The sequence below is a fragment of the Thunnus thynnus genome, chromosome 22 (genome assembly GCF_963924715.1).
Source record: "Thunnus thynnus chromosome 22, fThuThy2.1, whole genome shotgun sequence".
NCBI lineage: Eukaryota > Metazoa > Chordata > Actinopteri > Scombriformes > Scombridae > Thunnus > Thunnus thynnus.
In genome coordinates, this window is record NC_089538.1 from 14,029,356 (window position 1) to 14,053,323 (window position 23,968).

Consider the following 23,968-nt stretch of genomic DNA (forward strand, 5'->3'; position numbering starts at 1 on the left):
GACTTAGGTCATGGAATAAATCCAACTAAGATACATTTATACGCTGATGACACAATCATTTATATGGTGGCACCCTCTTTGAATCAAGCCATAGAGCTCTTGGACGACGCTTTTCAATCAATGCAGTTCTCACTTTTAAAACTGGTCCTAAATTAAAAAAAGACAAAATTTATGACCTTCACTTGTTCTCGCTCTAAAGCTGATTCCACTATCTTGACATTAGAAGGTACATGTAGAGAAAGAGTCGCCTCCTACAAATACCTAGGCATATGGCTTGATGAAAAGTTGGCCTTTAATGTGCACATTAATAGATTATACTAGGCTTTTTTCCGTTTTAAAAAAATACTTTCCGTTTGAAGCCGGAAAGAAAATTGTGAAAAGCTCAATTGTATCTGTATTAGATTATAGTGATATGATTTACATGCATGCAACTTCATCCCTACTTAAAAAACTGGACTCTTCATATCACGCTGCTTTACGTTTTGTAAAAAGTGCAGGCTCACACACTCACCATTTCATTTTTATATGAATCTTTAGGATGGTCCTTTCTGTACCATAGGAGAAAAATACGCGTTGCTATTTATTGTCAAGACATTGTTAGGTGAACTATCTACTCCAGCCTTTTATCATATCAGACCAGCAACTATAGCACTAGATCTTCTGATCAGATTCTTGTCCCCAGGGTGCACTTAGAGCTTGTAAAATCGCTTTCTCCTTTTATGCACCTTGGGCATCAAGCAAGCTGCAAAATACCATTACCTTAGAAGCACTCCCTTCATTGAATACCTTTAAAGGTCTTTTACAAACTGCCCTAAAGAAAACATGTTGCTGTTTTTTACAACTCTGACTCGAGATGGATTGTGTTATGGTTATCGATGGTATGGCCTATAAGTTTCTCTTCTTTTACTCTTTTTTCTTGTTTAGCTTTCATGTATTTTATGTGTTCTATCATGTGAAATTGTTGTGAAACTGCTTATGCTGCAGTCTTGACCAGGTCTCCCTGGAAGAAGAGATTTTGTATCTCAAAGGGATCTTCATAGCTAAATAAAGGATACATACAATAAAATAAAATTAGTTTGTAGGGTTACAGGTTACACAAAAAAAGCTCATTCACCACTAGCACATCAACTACACAGTACATTTTTATCATATTTGGGAAGGTTTATATTTTCCAGCCAGTGTGTTTACCGTGATATTGCTGCGTTTTCCAAAACAATGTTTGGTCCTCAAAAGTCTTTTCTCTTGATGTTAAAAGTGAAAACGTATGGTTTGAAAATAAGTATAAGTATAATTATGTGAGCAAAGCTGCCAAACATGGTCAGAGTTAAATAACAGTTTGATGTTTTTTCCTCATCATAATTATAGTACGACTACCTCTAAACTGAAATACAAGAAGAATTCTTTATTTCTGTGTCTTCTTCATGATCAGCAACTCATTTTCTTGCCTGATACGCAGCTTTAGCTTCAATTTTTGAGCACCATATCATGTATGTAGCCAGCAAATGCATATGACTGCTTTACAGGGTTCTCGTTTTAAAGTTAGTCAGTCTGAAACTTCATTAAAAACTCAGCGGGACACAGCATTTTCAACCAATTCATGAGGTTAATGTTAGCTTAATTAGCTAGCTAACTGATTGAATATGCTAGGGACACTTGTCACTTCAGCCGACAAAATTGATGGTCTGCCGCCTAGAAATGAGAAGTCTACTTTTGTCTATCTCTGTCTGAAATTAATACCCATAGTTTCAAACATTACTAATAATTTCAAGTAGTAAATGTGCCAGTTTTCATTGTAAACTGCATATGTACCATGCCTGTGCAAGAACGGAAAGCTGCAGGCGTAGCAACAGTAACTAACAGTAACAGTTGGTTGTTCTAACCACCAAACAACACAGTTGACATTTTTATTACATGAAATCAAAGTGATCCTCCTTCAAACAGAAATTTAACAGCTCTGTAAAATGCATTCACACCTATCTGTGACTTTGATACACTGTTTTCCAAGTTGAGACAAATTAGTGGATTCACAGAAGTGTGGCTGCATCTCATTAAAAGCTCTATTTTTTTTATTATATACTTCAATAAGGTGCTGTCTTTGACTCAAGTTGCCGTCACCACATCTTGCTTCAGGCTTGCAAATCTCAGAGAAGCAGCTATCTATAACTCTAATGCTAGACTTTGCACTTCTCAGCTTTGCAGGATATTCCTTTTCCAGGGGCAAAGTTAATTTTCACCAATTGTGGCTCATCGTGTGTTTCAATTACATTTCTTTTATACTTGAATTTTCTATATCAGTATGCAGTGGAGGACTAGCAGCCAAGGAGTCCATGGAACCCACTGTGGGGATGCAAAAATGATGAATTAACAATATATGTGATTCAAAGACTCTAAGATGCCCTGATCTTTCTTTGTCTAGTTCCCTTTTTCTGGCTCTTCTTGATTTCTTTCCCTCTTGCTTTCACTCTCTTTCACACTCTCATACTTGTATCCATCTGCACCATCTCTGTCTTTTTTTTCTCGGTTTCTGTCTCTCACTCATGCACGTGTCCACAGGGGAGCGCCAGGAGTGGATGGAAACTCTTCAGACGGCCATACGCCCCCCTGCCTGCAGCTCCCAGAAGCGCTCAAGCCTCCCCCACCAGTCCTCCACAAACAAACGAGGCTTGCTGGAGCTCCGCGGTTACAAAGGCAGAGTGCTGGTGTCCCTGGCGGGGAGTAAAGTCAGGCTCTGCAAAACAGAACAGGTACTTCCAACACCACCGGGACTTCCTCTCTACAGGATGACAGCTTCCTGTTTCAAAAAGGAAGATAATAATCACAGCCTATTTGAAGCAGATGAGACAGAGATGGAAATGTATGTGAAAGAGATGGAGGTGTTCATGAATGTGTAATGCTGAAAGTAAATATATATGTGTGAAAATGCTGGAGGGTTCCCTGAGATATATTGTGCTCTATTTTTGGTGGGTAGAAGCACACGTTGGCACACAGGAACGACTGGGTGTGGCCAACTAACTTTTGCAACTTTGTTGACCAGACATTCATGTACAATGATCGGGCTGCAGAGAAATATAGAAAATTTATTGAAAAAGAATGTGTGCATAGTTAATGTATAGTTAGTGATCCAAGTCTAGTTAATAGCAGAGTACACTGGGACGATCTTCAATAATGGCCTTTGACTCATTCACCCATCAAGGCGCCAAACACAAAAATTTGCTTTGTCTCCCAAGTGGCCACCTTTCCAGGCAGGCAGCAAACCTATAAGCATCGGCAATTGCATTTCCCCTGTTTGCTCTTAGCAGCAAATTGCTCTTTATTTTTCAGATGCAATTGCATCTTGCAATCTATGCATGCTGCTTGGCAGTACCCTGTTGGGTCACTTCTGCAACAACCACCGAAATGCTCTTATGGTTGACCAAGTGCCACTGTGGTTCACCTGTAATCCCTTTTGGTCCTCTTATGGTCATCAAAAGGGCCCTTATAGTTAGATCATTGCCACTCTAGTGTAACCTGTAGGGCAAAAATAAAGTGAATGAAATGAAAATGAACTTTCAATTTAGATGACAGTGCCCCTCCACTGGCGCTAAATTTTACAATTTTGAGTCGTATGGTAAAAATCAAAAGAACAAATCGAGATCTTTTGACTTTTAGATCCCTAGAAATAGATACATTTTTTTGTCCATGCAATATTTGTGTTTTAGTCTCGTTATGCTTAATTTATAATACACTCCAGATTCACATTGGCAATCTATGTTCATGTTCTGTGCCTTGTTTTTACTGGAATCATGATGTGCAAGTTTATTTCTGAGTTTGAGCATCTACTTTTAGTTTCAGGCAGTTTGTAGCTATAACATTAATCTTCTCAGACTGTTACAGACATGAGTGACAGGATGACAAAACTTTGGAGGATAGATATATAGCAAAGGGAAGGTTTGTTGCCACTGACAGATTGTAACTTGCATATGCAGAATTGTAATACTTCTTATTCTTCTCTTAAAGAATAGTCTGTGTTTTGTTTTTCATTGCAGTCTAATTCATTTTGAGTGACAATTTGAAATGCAGTCTCTGTAAAACTTTTAAAGAGAGACAACAAAGGAGAGTGATGTGAAGAGACAAAAGAGAGTTGCACTAAGACTAGTGTGTTATCTGCTGAAATTCATAAAGTTGAGTATTGACCGTCTGTCTATATGCAGGTGTGGCACCTATCGATGTCTGTCAGCATTCAGTTATTTTTTGTGGACGCTAGCCGAAACCCACACTTGTGACTGTGCAACTGCAGTTTCACCTGAGTGAATGTGAGCTGTCAGAAGCAGACAGGTGTCACAATGTTATTAGTATGCAAGGATCCTCCAACTGCAGCGCCTCGTCCAGTCGCATTTTTATGCAAATACTTAGTGCAGAACAGCAAGACAGAGAGGGAGAGGTAGCAAGAGATGACAAAAAAACCGTTTGTTCAAAAACAAGTTGATACTCACTATTCAAAGATGACATTACTGACTCCATTTTTTTAAGGTTCACAATATTGGCAGGACAAAATATTTATACCAGTATTTCTCTGACTGAACTGGAGCCTAGGAGGGGGTGTTAAAGCTCCAACACGCTGTTTGTGTGACCCTTTAAAAACTGTGGCATTTTTCATTTGTTTAAACTCATCATTACCAAATCTCTGAAATTTGCACGCAAGTTATCACATTAATGAGTGAATACATTATAGGAAGAGAGAGCCAGCTTGTTTTGAGAAGACTAAAATGTGCTCTTTGTTGTTTTCTTTTTTCCAAATGTTTTTTCAGTGTTTTTTTAATTAATATTTTTTTTTTAGCTTATATTTCCCTCCAGTGATTCAAGACTTTAATTAAGCATTTATAAAAATAGGATTTGCCTAAATACGTACTAATGGTCTCACTTAATAGCTATATATTGAGTAACACTTTCTACTATCATATATATGTTATTATTTTTTATTTTCTAGAACCAAAGTCCTGAATATATTCTGATACATACAGTATTCTGATGAACTGGACTTTTTCTAGGTATCAAAGCAGCAGGGGTTGAAATATCAGGACTTTCAGTCCCTAGTATGGGTCACGCTCTTGCCAAGAGGTAGATGAGAAGATCAATACCACTCTCATATCGCAGGATGTGACTCATCCTGCACTCAAGGGTGTTTACAAAAGTTCATCCAATCAAATGTGACTTTGGGCAAGTAGCTAGCCACACCCGTCATATAAAACCACACTTCACCTTCACTTTTGGGTCGTAGTAGCTTACAGGGCAATATGGAGAGAGATAGGAAGAGATGTATGTTGTGATATCAGTTGGCAAAAACTTTGTTTTAATTTCCAAAACAATGTGGCTGAGGACTAATTTATTATTATTATTATTATTTTTATTATTATTATTATTATTATTATTATTATTATTATTATTATTATTATTATTATTATTATTATTATTATTATTATATTAAATCCCTTTTGAAACTGTACACCGCTTAAATATTCCATTTCACTGGGAAATGCATCACAGTACAGAAGCTAAAGACGCTCTAACTTCCGTTTCACAGAAGCAGGGCTAGCAGTTCCCCTCCATGCTAAGCTAAGCTAATTGCCTCCTGGCTGTACTGTGTGGTTAGGGTTTGGGTTAGATGACTCATAAACTGAGCTCCATGTCTGTTGAGTTCCCCTCATACACACTGGTAAAGTATTAGCATTTTTACTTCATGCATGGGGGGCTCTTTTCACATGACCAAAGGGCTCAATAAGTCATCGTAGTCCTTGAAGTAGCCTGTTAGTCTTGTTGTGTACTTTGAGTATATCCTCACAGGCTAATAGCCTACACTCTTTCTGATAAAGTGAGCTCACATCTTCTCTTAGCTATGGAATAAAGGAGAGATAAGTTTCTCTTGAGTCTTTCTTATTTGATGTCAGTCCAATTAAGCCCTGATAGTCCCTGCTCACGTAGAGAGACTGTACTCTCCGCCTACTCCTGTCCCGGTAGCAAGATATCCTATCTGAGATGGAAAGATACCTCGTAGCAGTGATACTATTTCTTAAAGTGCCTCACACGTATTTGTGTGCATATTTGATAATGCTACAGGCATTCAACTCATTTCCATCCCCCCTTGGCTCTCATTTCGTTTCACTCGCTCTTGTAGTTTTGTTGTTTGCCTTTCATTATTTTCTTCATTAGCGTGAACAAACATCTTTGCTAGAATTCTCTTTTGGGTATCACTGCATGTCAGCACATTTCCACTTCCTTGATCTGAGACAGCGGGACAAACGGAGGGAAAGAGAGAATCAGAGAGAACAAATTAATTGTATTATTTCAGCTTACAAGCTAAATCCCCGGCATAAATGCAGCAGCAGCGGCAGTGCATTTCACAGAAAGGGAAAGGCGACGGCAAGTGAAAGACAAGAGACAGAAACAAAGAGAGAGGGAAGAAGAAAGATGAAGTGAAAGGGATAAAATAGAATTCCTTTATTGCACAGAGTACAACAAAATTGGGAATGGGGGGGGGGTACGCTTTCAGTGCAGGGGTCGCATGAGTGAGAAACAAGCGTTGGTGGTTTGTAAGAAAGAGAGAGAGTGATGGAGAGCAAGAGCGCAGGGAGGGAGGTAGACCGTTGCCCCGTTCAAGTTCAGTGGAGTGGAGTATTTAATCTAACATGATGAACGAGCTATTGGAAACATCATCCTCCCAGCTCCTCCTTCACCACCCCTACCCCATTTCTCACGGACCGTAAGCCCTGTGATGGAGCTGTGTTTAAGGTCATTTAAACACCAAGGTAAAGAAAGTCAGAAACAGTGCACTAAGTGTGTCGACTGGTTCTTCACGCCCGACACACACACGCATACACCTTTACTCTTCCTGCCACGGGCTGCATAGGCAGAGTAGTAGACCGAGAGTAACTTGTTAAAGTCTTATCATCCAATACATCACAAATGCTCTCTGGTTTGTGTTCACTCTGGTAGCTGAGGGATTGATTGATTCTTTTTTTTGTTGTTGAATGGATCATTTTTCTTGGTGTCATCTTGTATGTAATGTAGTTTCCCACTAAGTTAGATGAACCCAGGTTTTGAAATCTTGGTTCACAATTAGCTGAAACAAAAAAGCTTCTCTCACTTTAATTCCTACTTAAGAAAAGCTCCACATACAGTAAAGCCTTCACTGGTGGAAAAGGTAATCTATGTATATAATAATGGCAAGGCTGAGGATTTAATTAATCTCTGCTTTAATTAAAACTGCTTCTCATTTGCTCTTCTCAAGATCTTCTTTGTAACAATTAACATTATCCCAAGACTGCAAGGCTGTTTTGTAGAATTTGTGACACAAGAGTGTGTCTGCCTCCACCAAGGACCTCCTCTTATTATGCATTTGTTTCTTTTTGCATACTTGATACAACTAAAAGATACAGTTATCAGAAATCTTAAATAATGTTGTGTGTTCATTTATACTTGTATTGATAGTTTTTTTTTCTTTTTTGGCCACAACATTGCTGATGTGGAAAATGTGTTAGCTAACAGTTTTCTGTTTACACATCTAGCAGACATGGAGCAACGTTAGCATTCTTTTTAAGTTGTGTTTTTTCCCCACCTGCCCCACAAACAACTCCTGAGACGAAATATATCTTTAAATGGTACTGATGTTCATTAGCTAGTTGCTAACTTTGTCTGTCTGCTGTTTGGTGCTTAGCAGGTAGCATATGTGGGTTTATCAGAATGTTTTCTCTGAAAACAGCTGCATATTGGCGCTGGAACTGAAGTTTAGCCAAAGCAGTAATTTTGAGTGTCATGAAACACAAAACGATAAGCTGAAAGATGCTAAAATGTTCCATAGAGGTGAGATGGATATGGAAAGATATAGTCTTTACTGTCCTGCAGGAAATTTGTATTCACAGCCTGTATATTCCACTCAGAAACATACAGATAGCCACACCGCAAACATACATAAACACATAACATCTGTTTTTGTTGGAAATGGCTAACATGATAAAGAAACCAGAGGAACAGTACAGCAGGATGGGTTGGATTATGCTAGTGTAAAGCAACAACAGGAGATGAGGGGCAACAGAAAGTGCTCTGTGTTTGCAGATGACGTGGAGTCTTAGCTGGAATCGTTTATGGATATCAGTGATGTGCTGATCAAAGCTAAGTTTATTATCTAAAGTGAATCCAAGATATTTGAAGTTGTTAATCTGCTCTACTGTCTTGCAGTGGATGAAGGTGGCAATTATGAGGGGAGTGGCAGAGTCTAGCAATAATTCAAAGACAAGAGCCTACAGCCATGTTAGCAGCTCTGAGAGGCTCTACTTAAGCACACTGATGCTTTGAGCTAAATGCTAATGTCAGCATGCTAACACACTCAAAATGACCATTTTAACAGGCTGATTTTTTGCAGAGATAATGTTCATTATCTTAGTTTAGCATGTTAGCATACTAAAATTTGCTCGTTAGCAGTAAACTCAAATTGCTGGGGCTGACGTGAATGTCATGAATTATGCAAGTATTTGGGCTCAAACCCATCAGACAAAGTCAAAATTTGATCTGGTGGTAGAGCTGGACGGAAATTCATTATGAAATGTCATTAAGAGACACTGTCCCCACAAAATTTCAGATTGTTGTCGAGATACTTCACTCAGTCCAAAATTGTGGACTGATGAGTCCTTACTTCAGTGCAAGAAATATTTTCACAGTGTATATTTTTGTTTTTGCCGAAGATATTACACTCTGAACATGAGGTTGCTTTTTGTTCAGACCCAAATATAAGTGTATGTATTGCTCAGGTTGTGCCTCTATCTATTCCTGTCTTTTGCCTCTGTGTATTTAACTGAATTATTTGTCTTTTACCGCCTCTATTTTTAATCCTATAATCGTCCATGGCTCCTTGCTTTCCTTGGCCTCTCTGTCTCACCGCTTGATGTTTAAAATAATCAGAAGTCTTTTGTCTCCATTGAGTGTATGCTCTTTTAAACTCACCTACCCCTCCGCTAGACGGTCTTACCCTGCATGCTTTTAGAGCAGCTTAAGTGGTTGAGTGGACATGGAACTGGAGATAGAAGTAGAGGCCGCCTCTATTTGTCTGGCTTCTTTTAGAGCAGCTCGGCACTGTGGAGTGACTGACTCACACAATAAGAGGTTGGAAAGCTTTGAAAGAAATTATAATTGGATGCATGACTAGAATATTCAAAGTGAGCCTTTGCTCGGCACTTCCATCATTTTGGTAGGCAAAAAAAACAAACAAAAGAAGTTTGATGATGATGATTGTAGGCTACTTGCATAGTAACAGTTAGTTAAGTTGAATCTTTATTTGCAGGGAGATTACCAAGGCCCTAAATCCAAAGTACACTCCTCCCTCCGGAGATAGTTTGACCAATCAACTGATTCCTGCCCGGTACAAGGTGGAAAAGTCAAACATTATATGTTTGTGATATATATATGATATGATGTTAGCAAAGTTGCCTTAACCAGTGACAGCTGGACAAGCATTTCCTAAGACCATTATCTCACAGTGACAGCACACTATGTCATTAAGGGAAAGATGAAACAGAAAGCACTCAAAACAAAGCGGTCCATAGAGCACAAACAGGACCAGTGTTGGCTAAAGAAATACTTTGCAAGAATTGAGCATAATCGATAAAATAGTAGCTGTCACTGTCACTGAACATGGATATGGCAATAAAAAAGCTACATTTCATATAGCTAGGCTGTTGTGTGCACACACTTAATCTTGGGGCACAAAGTGTCTATTCTGTGGCATCGGAATGTCAAAGCTGTCCGGCCGAGTCGAGCCACATTTACAGCAGGGAGAGCAGCGGCTCATTTCTGCCTCCTCCGCAGGCTGTTTAAGGCAGGCTGCTCTTCCTGCTGCCTGAGACACTAAATACAGCTTAACTCAACCGGACAACCGCTGGACCAGCTTTGACTTTCTGTGTCGGTGTTTACATATGTGCACCAGAGAGCACTTCAGTTGTCGTGATTGTGAAAGCGAGTGAGTATACAGATCCCAAAACCCAATCATTTTTCTCTAGGAGACCTTCTATTTACATACACACAGCCCATATTGTCCTCTTCACGCCACCCAGTAATGGTTTCACAATAGTTTTTTGTTTCTTTGCTTTATCTTTTTGGAACACAAGACCACCAGCACCACATGTAGCGCTTCTGTAGCTATAACTGACAGTTTCTTGACCCTCCTCCCCGACAACCTATGAACTCACGCAAGGTCTTGAATGAGGATTGGTCAGGGTCATACTTGTAGTGTTGCCAGTCTCCCGACCAAGACACAGCCAGAATTTATGGCACTGTAATTGCCTAACCTGACATGGTGACCATCGTGAAAGACAAAAATATCGTCTGATCCCGGCATTAAGCAGGCTGCCTGGATAAACCTGTCCAAGCACTACCAGAGTGATAGCATCAGAAACTTTCTTGAAGAGGCCACTGCATTAGACCCACGTTTCAAACACAATGTAGAGGACAGCACTGTCTGTGACTGGGTCAAGGAGAAGTTGATGGCAGTAAAGCTGACTGAGTCTGAGCAGCCAACAGAGCATGACTGTGGAGAAGGTGGTGTAACAATGCAGTCAGAAGAGGAGAAAGACAACAAAGAGAGATGATCGAGGAGAGTGAGGACTAAGAGGAGCAGTCACCTCCTTGCAAGAGGGCTATAATGTTTCCGCTGGAGGAGCTTTTTTCTGCTGAAGACGACCTGAAGATGAAAATCTTATCAAACAGCACCACATCCATCCAGCACCAGACTGACAGAGAGCTGAAGATGTGCCGAGAGATGCCACCGACAATCAAAAAACCATGTACCCTTTGCTATCAGAGGTAGCCTTTTCATATTTGTGCATGCAGGCCTCCTCAACACCTAGTGAGAGGGTTTTCTCCACTGCTGGAGACACACTATTTGCCCAAAAAGATCACACATACTACTGGAAAAGGCTGACATGCTGATTTTTCTTAACAAGACCTGTTGAGTTAATTGTCACAAACATCTTTAACATACCCTCTGTTTGTATGTATTGACTTTGTTTATCTTGTTGCAGCTGGGTGCATTTTGCCCCTATTGCTCGGACTGACTTTTGGAGCCATTTCTAACACTGCTTTAGTGTTTCATTATTTCGCTGCTTTTAGTATTTCAAGTGGAACACACAGCATAGCTGCATATTTTGCGCTTTTCATGTTTCATTGCAAGGATACACTAGCAAGGAAAAACTAGCACAATGTTTTTCTATAGCCCTATTTTTCTGGAGTGTTTCTTAGGACCTTGGTGACTGACAAACATAAATAGTTTATCTCAGTTTCACATTTGCAGTGCCAAAACTTGAGGTGGTCGAGCATTGTAATCTGTACTACAATAGGAATGCTACTGCTACTTCTTTCAGTCCTTTTTCACAGAAGTGTACAAATACCACAGCAACCACAAGAATATGTGTGTACTGACTGTGGATCATATGTTTTTATTGTGTGTATTTACTTTGTGAGTGTTCAGTTAAAAAGACTTTGAATTAACTTATGTTAATGAAACAATAAAAGTCAAAGTAAACTCTTAAAAGAATAAAGATATTTATGTTATCTAAACATTTAACCTCTTTTTTTTACCATATTAGAATTGAAAGTGGGACTCGATAAGACCCCGAATTGATAAGCAGAGTCGGAATCAATAAAATTTGAACGATACCCCAAAAAATGTCGCCATAAAATCACGCATGCGTGGAGACATTCGCCTAAGGGCCCTCTCCCCTCTCTCCCTATAAGCACCATTATTGCCACCTACCCCTTGGCTGTTGTAATTGGATGAGTTATTTTTATCTCTAATGCCTTTCCTTCCTCCATGCCTCTACGTATCTCTCCATCCCTCCTTCCCTCCATCCTTGGTGAATTAATTGGAGAGGGCAGGAGGCCACGGCACATATTGGGTAGGTAACGAGTGGCGAGGGCTGGACGTCTGCTAACACCCAGCGCTCTAATTGGCTGCCTGAGAGGGATGAGGGTCATTAGGTATACAGTAGGTGACTGCTTTGCCCTCTCATCACACTCACACACTTGCATGCACATACATCGAGACAGGCGGGGACGCCGATGCGTGTATGTGCACATACAGACGCCTTCCTCTTGCCATATATCCACCCAGTGTGAAACAGCAATTTTCCAGCAATACATGTAAACCATTTGTCCCTCTGTGTTTGAATTACAGCCGTCTGTTTCCTTAAGACACTCGGTTGAACTGAATGGTTAGAGAGAACGAGCTTTGAATGCGGTTGGTTTAAACTCCGTCACCCCCGCGCTCTCATTATCGCGTCATGCGTCTTCAAACCTCAGAACATACTGAACTTAAAAGAGCAATGACTGTACGCCGTTATAATTGATAGGATAGAGAGACAAGTTTCTGCGGCTTCTCGAGCCCTCACATCAAAACTTTTAGCTCAATTAGGACCTGGCCGTACAGTGAATTCACTTGTCTCACTCACGCTGTCTCGCTCCTTTCCCTTTCCTTATCCCTCTCTGTCTATCTCTTCTCCTCTTCTGAGCTCAGTGTGTCTTAATTACTCATAACGCTTCATCGGACCCGAGTTCTCCACACTAGCCTGTCGCTATGTTTCTATTCCGCTCGCTCTGTCTCAGCAGACCTTTCAGTATCATTGTGCAGAACTGCTAGGAAAAGAGAATAAATTGCTTGAGATTTTCATAGCAGCCCTCTAAATTTGTTTGAAGTAGTCGAATTGGGGCTAATGATGGTCAAATGAAGATTTTGACAACATTAGCCCCAATTGAACCAGCCCACACAATGCTGAAAGATCAGGTTGGAAATCCGGTAGATATATAAGCGACTTCCTCCTTGTGCAAAACTTGGCTGCATTGGGAAGTTTGTAGCTAATTAGTTGATGAATTCTGCAAAAGACGTGGCAGCGTTCTCCCCCACATACACACACACACACACCCCTTTGCGCTGTTAGGCCATGTATTCCCCAAAAGCGCCTAATCAACAAAGACGGTGTCGATTCACTTCCCTCTCTTTGTTTGGTGTAATTAGTGTAAATGGTTTTTGCTGGTGAACAGTTAGAACAGAAACACACATGCTTCATAGCTGGCACAGTCTGGGCAGCATTTAGCGCTCGCTAAGACAGCATTTTAATTTCGCTGTTGAGGAGTATTGGCTCAAGTCCTGTTTTCTTCTGGCTCCGTCTGCACACACGCACACACACATACTCCTTGCTGTCAACTGCTCAGCTGACCCCTCGGCTGTCTCACCCGCTGTCAGCAAGGATTGCCAACACCTTCTTTCACTTATACATTCTCCCTCCTTCCCCTACTTTTGTGTTCTCGTTGTCTTTCTCTCCTCCATCTTTTGACTCACGTTTTCTGGCTTTTTCTCTGCGCACCTGAGTGGTGGACTAAAGTGTGTACTCTAATGTTTTTTTGTTTTTTTTCTTTGGTGATGTTGTGCCTATATGTGTGTGGGTGTAGGTGCATTTATTCTGTTTTTCCTGTCTGTTTTTTCTGTTCTCAGCTCAGAGCTCTAGGCTATAGAAAATGGTCTAAACTGCTGTGAGTGTTGAGGGTGAAGTGGAGAAGGGAGGGGCGCGGTGTGATGCACAGTTACGCTGGAGCTTATGAAAACGGTGCCTCTGCATCTAACCCCTATTTCTGAAATGGGCCTCAGAAAACATGTAGACTGAAAGCTTGGGTTTATTTGGATTCCCCAGACGCACCTTTGCCTTTCCGCAGAGTTTTACTGTTGCACGCAGCTACACATGCAACAACACACACATTACCTATAGCCTCCCTTTCTGCCTGTCTTTAACACTTGCACATATGCACACATCACGCACAGACCCGGTTTGTACACCATTGGTAAGATTGGGGGGGAAAGCCGATGACTGTGCGGTGTGTTATTGGTCTGTCACAAACTATTTTCAGCAGACCTCTCTCATACGTCTGACTCTATATCCAGTGCCATTTCCTAAAAAAACCCCAAACAAAACAGCCCACAGGAAAGAGAGCAGAAGAGAATAAGAATGTCCCTGCAGTGATTGTGGGTCTCCCTTAGTGTTTGTTGTTTGTTGAAGGACCTTAAAAACACTTTATTTTTTAAATGAAAGATTGAGAAGTATTGAACAGCCTATACCTGAGTTAATGTGCTATTTTTGCTGCCACTTATCTGGGTTTATGTCGCATTATTAGCTTCCCAGATGCCCTTCTCCCTAGCTACTTCCTCTAGCTCATCCAGGGCGAACCTAAGGTGTTTCCAGGCCAGTTGGGATATACAGTATAATCCCAGTGTCTGTGTCTGCCCTGGGGTCTCCTTCCAGTTATGCCCCCACTGGAAGGGATTTAAGGGACATCTTAACTGGCACATTTTAGCATGACGTAGCAGTATTTCTATTCTGAGCTCATTCATTAGCCTGTCCCTAAGAGTAAGTCTAGAAACCATGAGAAGAAATGGTAATGGAAATAATGGAAGAATCGTTTTGCTTGCTTGTATCTGTGATCTCATTCTTTCAGTCACTACTAAGAGCTCAGGGCCAAAGGCGAGGGTTGGTTGGAAATGTTTTTAGCCATTTAGGTTGTAACAGATGGAAATATGAAAAAAGAATGCAAGGTAAAAGTCTATTTTCCAGCACAGCCAAATACAATCAAAACAAGACACAACTGCATACATTCAAAGTCAAGCCAAACCTGGAACTGACTCAGAATAATAAGTGAATGAAAAAGAGTTTTAGTGTAAGTAAAACTGCGCCAGTATCTGTTCCAGTACAGTGCAACAGTTAATGTTTTGTCTGATCTTTGACTTAAAAAGAATAGTTTGATATATTGCCTAATATGTTTATTCGCTTTCTTGCCAAGAGTTAGTTGTGAAGATTGAGACCACTTTCATGCTACACTAAGTGTGCTAGAGCAAGGAGGTGATGAGCTCAGCTAGCTAAGGCAGTTAGCCTCACTCCAAAGTAAAAAAAAAAAAAAAAATAGCAGTGTCTAGCTTGCTAATTAACACATTTCATTTGTTTAATTTACACACAAACAGAAATTTAAAAAAAAAAATTGGTTTCACAAGAACTATAGCTTTAACCATTTCCAGGGTTTGAGAAAGCCAAGCAAATTGTTTCTCTTAGCTTCCAGTTTTTATGCAAAGTTCATGTTCTTCGTACCTTTGACTTAAAAAGAATAGTTTGATATATTGCCTAATATGTTTATTTGCTTTCTTGCCAAGAGTAAGTTGTGAAGATTGAGACCACTTTTAATGCTACATTAAATATGCTGGAGCAAGGAGGTGATGAGCTTAGCTAGCGCTAAGGCAACAGCTAGCCTCACTCCAAAGTAAAAAAAACATACTAGCAGTGCCTAGCTCATCAATTAAAACAACATATAAAATTTGTATAATTTGCACACAAACAAAAATTTGAAAAAGTTTTTGGTTTTAGGAGAAGCTGTGTGCTATAACTGTCCTGGCAAACAGCCTGTTGAGTTGGAGAGACTTTCCAGCTTTTAAGCAAAGCTAGGCCTCATGGCTCTAATGCCATACTTAACACAGAGACATAAGAGTGGTAACTCTCAGCAAGAGAAGCTTTAATTTGACAAAATGCAGAACAAGTAACTTTAAGTACTGTGGTAATGATAAGAAAAAGTGGTTATTGTTCATGTTTTTTTAGTAGTTGCACTGTAACTATCATACAGTTAATTATTATCAATTTTACAGATCTCCTTCTCATTGTTTGTGTTCTTTCAGGACTATAAAGCGGGCCTGGCTATTGCTGAAGTGGAACTAACTGCTGCCAATATTAGAGATGTGGACCGCAGGGGCTTTGAAATCAACACACCCTTCAAGAACTTCTGGTAAATGTGCGCTCCTTCTGTTCATGCATATAAGTAGGCTGTGCACAACGTGTACGTTTGCATATGCCCGCACGTACACTTTTGTCTCTGTGTGTTTAGTCTTGCCCCCCTCTGCCACAACAAAGAGCTGTTCATGCTACATCGTGTGATGCATGATGTGTCTTTTTATGTGTGCGAGAGACAGAGAAGTGCACTCTGTCTGTTTGATCTCACAGCTCTCACCTTAACACACACTGTCTTTCTTATTGCTTTTTTCATCATCTAAAAGATGAATGTTAAGTGAAGGAATCTCTCCATGAATACATGTCCCTCAGAATGATGTATTCAACAGGTTGACATTGTAGTACACCCCCGTATTTGTTTAAAATCTTACTGTAGGAAGCAGCAGGATGTCAAAACTCCATTCATATTCTCTTCAAAAACAAATCTCATGTATTATTATCTCATTTAAACCATATAGTTTTGGAAATGTCCTTCACACACACACTAAGCCTCTTGCTACACTGTATTTTTATCTCAATAATCATATCTCATAAAGCATCCAATTCACAGCTAAAAGGTGAGGGCAAGCATTTTGGTTAATCTTCTCTTATACATGTATGGTATTAAGAGTCTCATAGTGCGATTAGAGTTTATGATACTTGAAAGAATATTCATGGTCATATCAGATTGGCCTATTTTTCTTTTTCATAACCGTGGTTTTTCCTGAGAATTGGAGAATTAATCCAAACCGTAATGTTTTCAAAAGCTTGACAGAGCATTTTAATGAGACATAGCCATGTAGAAAATATTTGTTTTATTAATTTCTTCGTTGTACCTACAGCCTGCTTATCTGCCATCCTTTCTTTACCGTCTTTATTCCAGTAAAATGTGCAAATATTAAAGTATTATCTTGTTTAAAGGAAAAATCAGCTGCATATCTATTTAGAAATTAAAGGTCAAGTGAGCAATGAAAGAACAAATTATAGACAGAAGAATGTAACTTGCTGCTTATTATTTTGAACCAATTGGAGCAATGTAATTCTTGGGATTTGAAGGTCATATATAATTCATGCTTAGGATGTTGTCACACCTCTAGTCAGGTACATTTGGTCCAGATCAAGGAAACAAAAGAATACATTGCTGCCCTGTAGCTAGTGCTGCTCTTGTTCATGATGGTTTGATGAACCAGAACTGCCAGGAAACATTCATTGGTTTTTGTGGCTGCCACCATCCTGCATCATGCTGATGCGCATACATGTTACCATTCAGTTATAGAGTTCTCACAAGATCTGCTTGACAGTTCATGATCAGCAAATGGATTTAATAGTAGTTTAGCTTTTGAGTAGCACATCCTCTGTTGTTCTGTGGTTCTGTTTTGTTTTCACACCAAAAAACCTGCCCCAAAGTCATATGGAAGCGGACTGAGGCCTACCTTTTCAGCTGATCTCATGAAAGCACATTAAGGGATAGAGTTAGGTGTGAAAGCACCCTTGGGACATTTTCAAACCTGTCTCGTTTAGTTTGGTTGAATTAAACTCTAGTTTGTTTTTGGACAGATCTGTACTCCCTATTGACACTCTTTATGGAAGTTGTCTCAGTCTGGTCCCAAACAAACTCTGGAGCAGTTTGTTTGTGATGGGATTGTTAGCCGACCTTGATTTGAGCCAACTACTAAGTGTACTCAAGGCGAATGTTCTCAAGTGGCTTTTATGTATTATACTGGACATATTAGGTCCAGTCGTATTTTTGACTAAAAATGCTCATATACAGTTATTTTTTTGGGAGCTGTGAATGGAATTCACACTCACTTTAACCAGTTTTATTTACTTTTTTAATATAAAAGCACACATTAATACAAAATATCGAACCGGTTTTACTTTGAGACGCAAGTTGTGAAAACAAATGAGCAAGTATGTCAAAGAGTAAAGACCCAGCTCTAATGAGAGACAGAGGATCTTCTGTTGAGTTCTTTCTAACTGCATTTTAGTAGCTAACACCATCTTCTTCTGTCAAATCTCAAACAGCACAGCCACCACACAAAACACACACTTATTAGTCATCGCAGCATACATGCTACATGCTACAAAAATCACTAATTATCGATCAGGATTTTTTAACGAAATCTCCCAATGGACTTTTTTTTTTCTTTCTTTTTTTTTTTTTTACAGTATGTGTTTCTCAGTAGGGCACAAAGCCTTTGAGGTGACTCCAGTCCCCGAGGCCCTACAATCAATGAGCACACTGCTTGTTTGTGCTGTAATGGCCCATTTAGAATACAACTGTCACAGCTGCCTGGACAAAGCACGGCTTGTTTGTTTGTGTGTGCTTGTTCACTATTTTCTCTTCTTTTTTTTTTTTTACCCCTTCCCTTTTTTGCCCATCGCCTTGTGTAAAGATCCCCCCCCCCCCTCCCCATTCCTCTACCTGTCTGTTGTATGTCCGATCGATCTGTTTGTGTCAGCTCCCTTAATGGTCCCATCGTTTGGCAGCTTCGTTAATACGCTGGACGTAATTGCCATTTTGTGTGGAACAAAAAAAGAGGCTGAATTAAAATGAGCTCAGGTCTCCCGAATTGTTTTGATGAGGTAATTGCTGAAAGGGTTTTATTGTGTGTGTGTGTATGTGTGTGTGCGTGTGTGGATCAAATCGATTGGTAGCCCTGGGAGCGTTCTCCTACCTGCTCAAGGTGGGGATTAGTGAGAAACTCATCTAATCACTTTAAGCTGTGGAGACTCACTTTGGCTTTTCCATTGTTTTGCTGCCATTAAATGGACAGAGCGTTCAGTCCGCTGTGGTAGATACAATAGCAGACTTTTATGAGTCGAGAGAATGACAATTAGGCCGAGAGGAGAGATGTTACCAGGCAAAGACACTCAAGTTTGCAGAAAAGAAAAACTTTTTTTTTTTTTTTTTTTTGCTCTCTCTACTAAAGTAAAGCTACAGATAAATGCGTAGCTCAAGGGCATATTACAGAAAATCCATGTTTGCCTGGTTTGTTTGGTGTTTGCCTGGCGTATATTGAAAAGCGTGGACAGTTTTCACAATTATTTTTTTACCTTTTGACAAAAAAAAAAAAAATGTTTCCTAATTAAAAGTCTTTACAGCTTTGGATTATCCTGAGCGTTGGAGGCATTGTTTCTGGAAGGGCAGGTTGCTTTTGAGCTGTTCAGTTTTTATTTTTCAGAGCTTTGAGCTGCACAAACACAAGCATCGCCTTCAAATCCACTCACAATTCTCTGAGGTGGATAGGTAAAACTTGACACATAAAATCAAAAGTGTCTGCATAGATACCACTAGGGATAAGTGTTTGACCTTGTAACTTCCCTTTCATAGTGTTTTGGTTTTTATTTACCCTCTTGATCTCTGCATTTCTTTACTTCCCAGGCACTGCATCACATGACATTAGAGGCTGGGTTAATAGGCCATGTGTGGTTTAACCAACCAAAACCGAGTCCAACCTTGTGTTGTGTGGTGGTCAGACAAACGAATACTAGATTATTATGTATTTCAACAGATGTTCCTGTAAAACAGTACTGTTCTGCTCTGATTTAATACTTGCAGTTTACTTTGAGCCTTCAAGCAATTTTGGGCTCAGTCACTATAGTAACTGAATACACTCTGTTTCTTCACTCATCTTTTACCTTCTCATGCATTCTTAAATACCACTTTAAGTAGGCTAAATCCCACTTTAGATAAATTGCTTGATTGATTTATCTTTGTGAAATATCTGCCAGTTTTACCTCAAAGTGTTTTCATCTTATCTCAACATCTTGTATATTTTTTGTGGTGATTGTGACTGGTTTAACCTCTTATTTATGACTTTGGCATGGAATAACTAATTTATTTTTCATTTTTGGCTGTTGCAATGCGTTTTTTTTATTATTTACTTTGAAGGTGTTAGCGACTGGCTTTCAAAGTCTTGATTTTCAGATATATTTGACCTTTTTAAAATCAGCTGTATAGAACATATGAATGGTTACATGTGCAACCCAGGTTCTCTGGCTCTGTACATAAGGGAATGTAGGCTGCAGAGATAGCTACTCAGAGAACCTGGGTTACACATGTAATTCTCTGGTTAGCAACCATACAACCTTAGCATAGCAACCTACTTTTGGGAATAACTAGTTGTCATGTCACCTACATTTTAAATGAAACAATTATGCTCCTCAGCTTATACTAATTAACTGCCCCTTATATTTAATGTTTAAATTTCATTGTTTTTAATAAAAACTCCTATTTAACAGTATCAGCACTTTATATTTTTTATACTTTTACCGTTATGTACATTATGCATGCATGCAGAAGGGAGCCATATGCCCATTCATCATTCATGAAGAAGAATTAGATTTCCTCACTCACATGTTGTACTGTATGTGGGGTAGCAGAACATAAAGGCCTTAAACATCAAACACAATAAAGGACACCAGTGGGAATAAACTTAAGATTTAATGCGCTCACTATAACTGAGAATTTTTAAAACTGTTTTTACAAAGAATATCAAGCCATTGCACATCAAAATTGGATTACCTGATTTAATTGTCACCACACATGTATTATAAAATACATTTTCATGAGTGGGGACTGATACAAAGTCCTTGCGTCAGTGGGGAACCCTGAAACTGATTGCATAGTATTACCAACTCTACACCATGAAGGTCATGTGGGTCAGTGTAAACTAAAAGTTAGAGACAGATTTTTAAATAAAAATTTATAATTTCTGCAACATGACAAAGCAAGAAAATAATTCTTCCCGTCTTTTTTGAATACACTGCTCATTACACTTGGTTTATTTTCAACTTTAATAACTTTCCAGATAATTACAGAGGAGCAGTGTAGAATAACACAAGAGCTCTATGATTGTAGTTTGTGGAAGGGAAGGAGATGACTGAAGCCTGAAGCCTGTGGTTGTGAGGGTGATTGACATATTTCAACAATATACAAGACTCCCTGAAAGTTGTAATTTCAGCGAAAAATATTGCTTATAAACAGCTTAGCCATAACTAAATTTATAATCAGAACAGAGGCAGCAATTTAATTATTGTGAGCATGTAAAACATAGTAATTTTACTTCTAGTCCACCTCTTACATTTCTTTCATTATACAGTCATTTCAAAGGATTGTGAGAGGTCTCCTTTGATGTAGGTGTTTGATTCAAGTTTTCTTTTTTTATTACTTATTACTATTTTCTTTTTCTGCTCTTCACCACCTGTGGTCAGTAAAAGTATAGTTTATTTTGCGGCCTCATCTGAGACCAGCCTTCACTTCATATCCAAAGCTCTGCACCTTGGGAACATCTGTATACTCTTATGCTGCCTCCTGCCTCTCTTTGTTCCTCTGTGGTTTTGGAGGCCATGTTTTAGTTCACCAGACGATGTGAGCAGTCATCTCTTTAGACGGGCCCAGGGCAGAGACCGGTGGGCACAGAACGGCTGAACCCAATCAACCTATCGATCTCTGCTGGGTTGCTTGGGCGAGGCTGGGCTGGTGCACGTCCTCTGCCACTGGCGAAAGCCTCCCCCTCCCCACCCCCGTGTCCTTCCCCCTCATCTTCAGTCTTACTTTACACTGGTCGTCAGGTTGCCATGGAGACCAGTGGTCCAATTTCTCCTTTCTAAGTGGTTCTTTCAGTCAAATCAGGAGTCTCTCCTTTCTGTCTTTCCTCTCAGTTTTATATATCTGGCCATCGCTGTCGTTCTCGCTGTCTTAACTTAAGCTCATACATGCGCACAGATTGCTTGTTACATACAGTTATCATATGTTTAGCCAACTTTTACACAGAGCATGCAGCAACTTCTTCAAAATACACACACCATCCTCTCCCTCAGAAACTTGTGTCGTCTATCCCTGCAAGGTATCTTCATAAGTGCTCATTAGGCTGTAATAGACATATCCAGTCTGGGAAATGCGTGCGTGTGTGTGTGTGTGTCTTTCATATCTTCAGTCTGGAAAAGTGATGAGTGAGACATAGCTAGATTGAGAGACAGGTGGTGTCAGCAATGCCACAGATACATGTACATAAAGGCTCTTGAAAGACATCCAATTTGGGAGCTTTATCTGTTCAGGCATTTATATGTATGCAATATTCTTAGATTTTTAATGTTTTTATATTTTTCATTTATGAGTACTAGTTGTACCTGTTTCTAAATGTGAATTATTACTTCCTAACTCTTTCCTGTCATGAAAAAGTCCCAGGGACCTGATCAGGGTATGGAGGATCCTGAATTCTGTATTCAAAATGCACATGGTTTGATATCATTTAAACCTGCACCTCCAAAATATACTATAAGGCCAAAAGTATGTGGACACTTGAACGTCACACCCATGTGTTGTTGAGCATTTCAGGGATTTACTCGTATTCAGCCAAACTTGCTCGCAGTCGGCGTTCCAGTTCAAACCAAAGGTGTTGGATGGAGTTGAGGTCAGGGCTCTACAAAGGCTGGTCAAACTTGGGCAACAACTTCTTAATGGATCTTTCTTTAATGTTCAAACATTATAAAAGGGCCCTCTCCAAAGTGTTATCACACAGTTGATGTATGCATTGTATGCGTTGTCCTCCACCCAGTACCCAGACCCCACAGGCACATACACAGGATTCAAGTTTCCTTCCATCTAACTCAAACTTTTTAAAGTCGAATGTTTTTTATAATTACTCTGTATACTCTATTCAAAATAAACCAATTTACAAAAGTCTATACAAAGTCAGAAATGAGTTGCTTATTTCCATCAGGTGAAGAGAAAGGCTCAGTGGAGTGGAGTAGATTGGCTTAATTTGTTGTCTGGTTAGAAATGTAAAGATATTTTGTCTGTTAGTGTATGTGCATTGAGTGGTAGTGGCTGTAACCAACTATGATGGTGGCATATATTTGCTTGCTGAGCTCCTCCACATCTAAATCATGGGCCCACCCTTTCAGAACAGGAATTCAGAGCATCAACTTCCTCTCTCAGGTCGTTTGCAGTCCTGCTTCTCAGTCAAACACACCTTAAAAGACGAGACAATCGATTAAAATTTCAAAATTGATTAAAATTATGGCCATAACCTCATCAGATAAGGTCAGTAAATTCAGTCCTTGTCATACAGTCTGATGGAACATAACATGAAGAATCCATTCAAAATGTTATTTTGCAGTGACTTGTGTAGGATTAGCTTCAACTGAACACTTTACCATAAAATAACCAAATGATTCGGTCAGGAGGCTGGTTACACCATTATATGTAGACTGAGCCTCCACCGTACTCTTCATGTTGCCAAAATCAACTTGGCTTCTCATCACCATAAGAGGAAGAAGAAATTCCTTTCCAATTACTGGTAATGATCCACAGCCTTCTAAAGCTTCCAAAGCATTCTTCGGGTCCTTCGCTCAATTAGATATAGCGGAACACAATTATGTAGATTGCCAATTCCAGTTGTTGGACTGTATGACTTTGAATTATGTGAGTTATGTAAAATGACTTTCATCATGAACACATCATAAATGCTTATGAAAAAGTTATAAATACCACATTGTCATACTCACTGTTGTTTTATGTTCTTGAAGCAAAGTGAGTCACGTATCCCGACACAGCGTCATCTTTGTCTAGGTCTCAAACTGAGAGCTAAGGGGGGAGGGGGTAGGAACCCTGTAGGTTCTGGTACCCAGGCGGCATCAGGGCGTCCTTGAACAGCAGCTCAAGGAAGTAGTCGATGTACTCTGTGTGTTTATGATGATGCAGAGATATTTTATTCAACAGTTACACCTAAATCACATGAATGTTGTATTAGTAATAACAACTACAACAATGCCTTTGAGTATAAAATTTACTGACTCACGGCAGGTAGGCTTATCTTTTAAGACCTTAACACTGTAGTCACCTCTCTTTCACTTGCTGTAGCTAATCTGGAAGCATGGATTTCCATCTGCATCAGTTGCCTGGGGCCTGTCAGCATTCTCATTGTAATGGATGGCAGTGAGAAGGAGTCTGAAAGTGAAATCCCAGTGAAATATCTAATTGAAGTTTACTAGGGTCAAGGATTCTTTGAATATAAATCTAAGTACAAATGCGATCAAACAGAAAAAACACTTGCACATCTGCAAAGCATTCCAGTGAAGGAGTAGACTAGATTCTTGGGACAGAACTTGAGAACAAAGCTTATAGAAGAGGTTTAGAGGTTACT

General features: G+C 39.7%; 1 protein-coding gene and 1 long non-coding RNA gene across 3 annotated transcripts in view; one reads left to right on the forward strand and one right to left on the reverse strand.

Annotated features, from left to right (window-relative positions):
• arap2 (ArfGAP with RhoGAP domain, ankyrin repeat and PH domain 2) overlaps window positions 1-23,968 on the forward strand; it is a 138,755-nt gene that overhangs the window by 30,232 nt on the left and 84,555 nt on the right. For both annotated transcript variants that reach the window (XM_067579056.1, XM_067579055.1), the window contains 2 exons: window positions 2,554-2,744; window positions 15,728-15,834. In XM_067579056.1, the coding sequence (XP_067435157.1) occupies window positions 2,554-2,744; window positions 15,728-15,834 (298 nt within the window). The remainder of the gene's footprint in view (window positions 1-2,553; window positions 2,745-15,727; window positions 15,835-23,968) is intronic.
• Window positions 20,232-23,966, reverse strand: LOC137174054 (uncharacterized). The gene is made up of 3 exons (XR_010925263.1): window positions 23,666-23,966; window positions 23,331-23,504; window positions 20,232-22,795 (listed from the first exon to the last, which is right to left on the reverse strand). It is a non-coding gene; the product is annotated as an uncharacterized lncRNA (long non-coding RNA).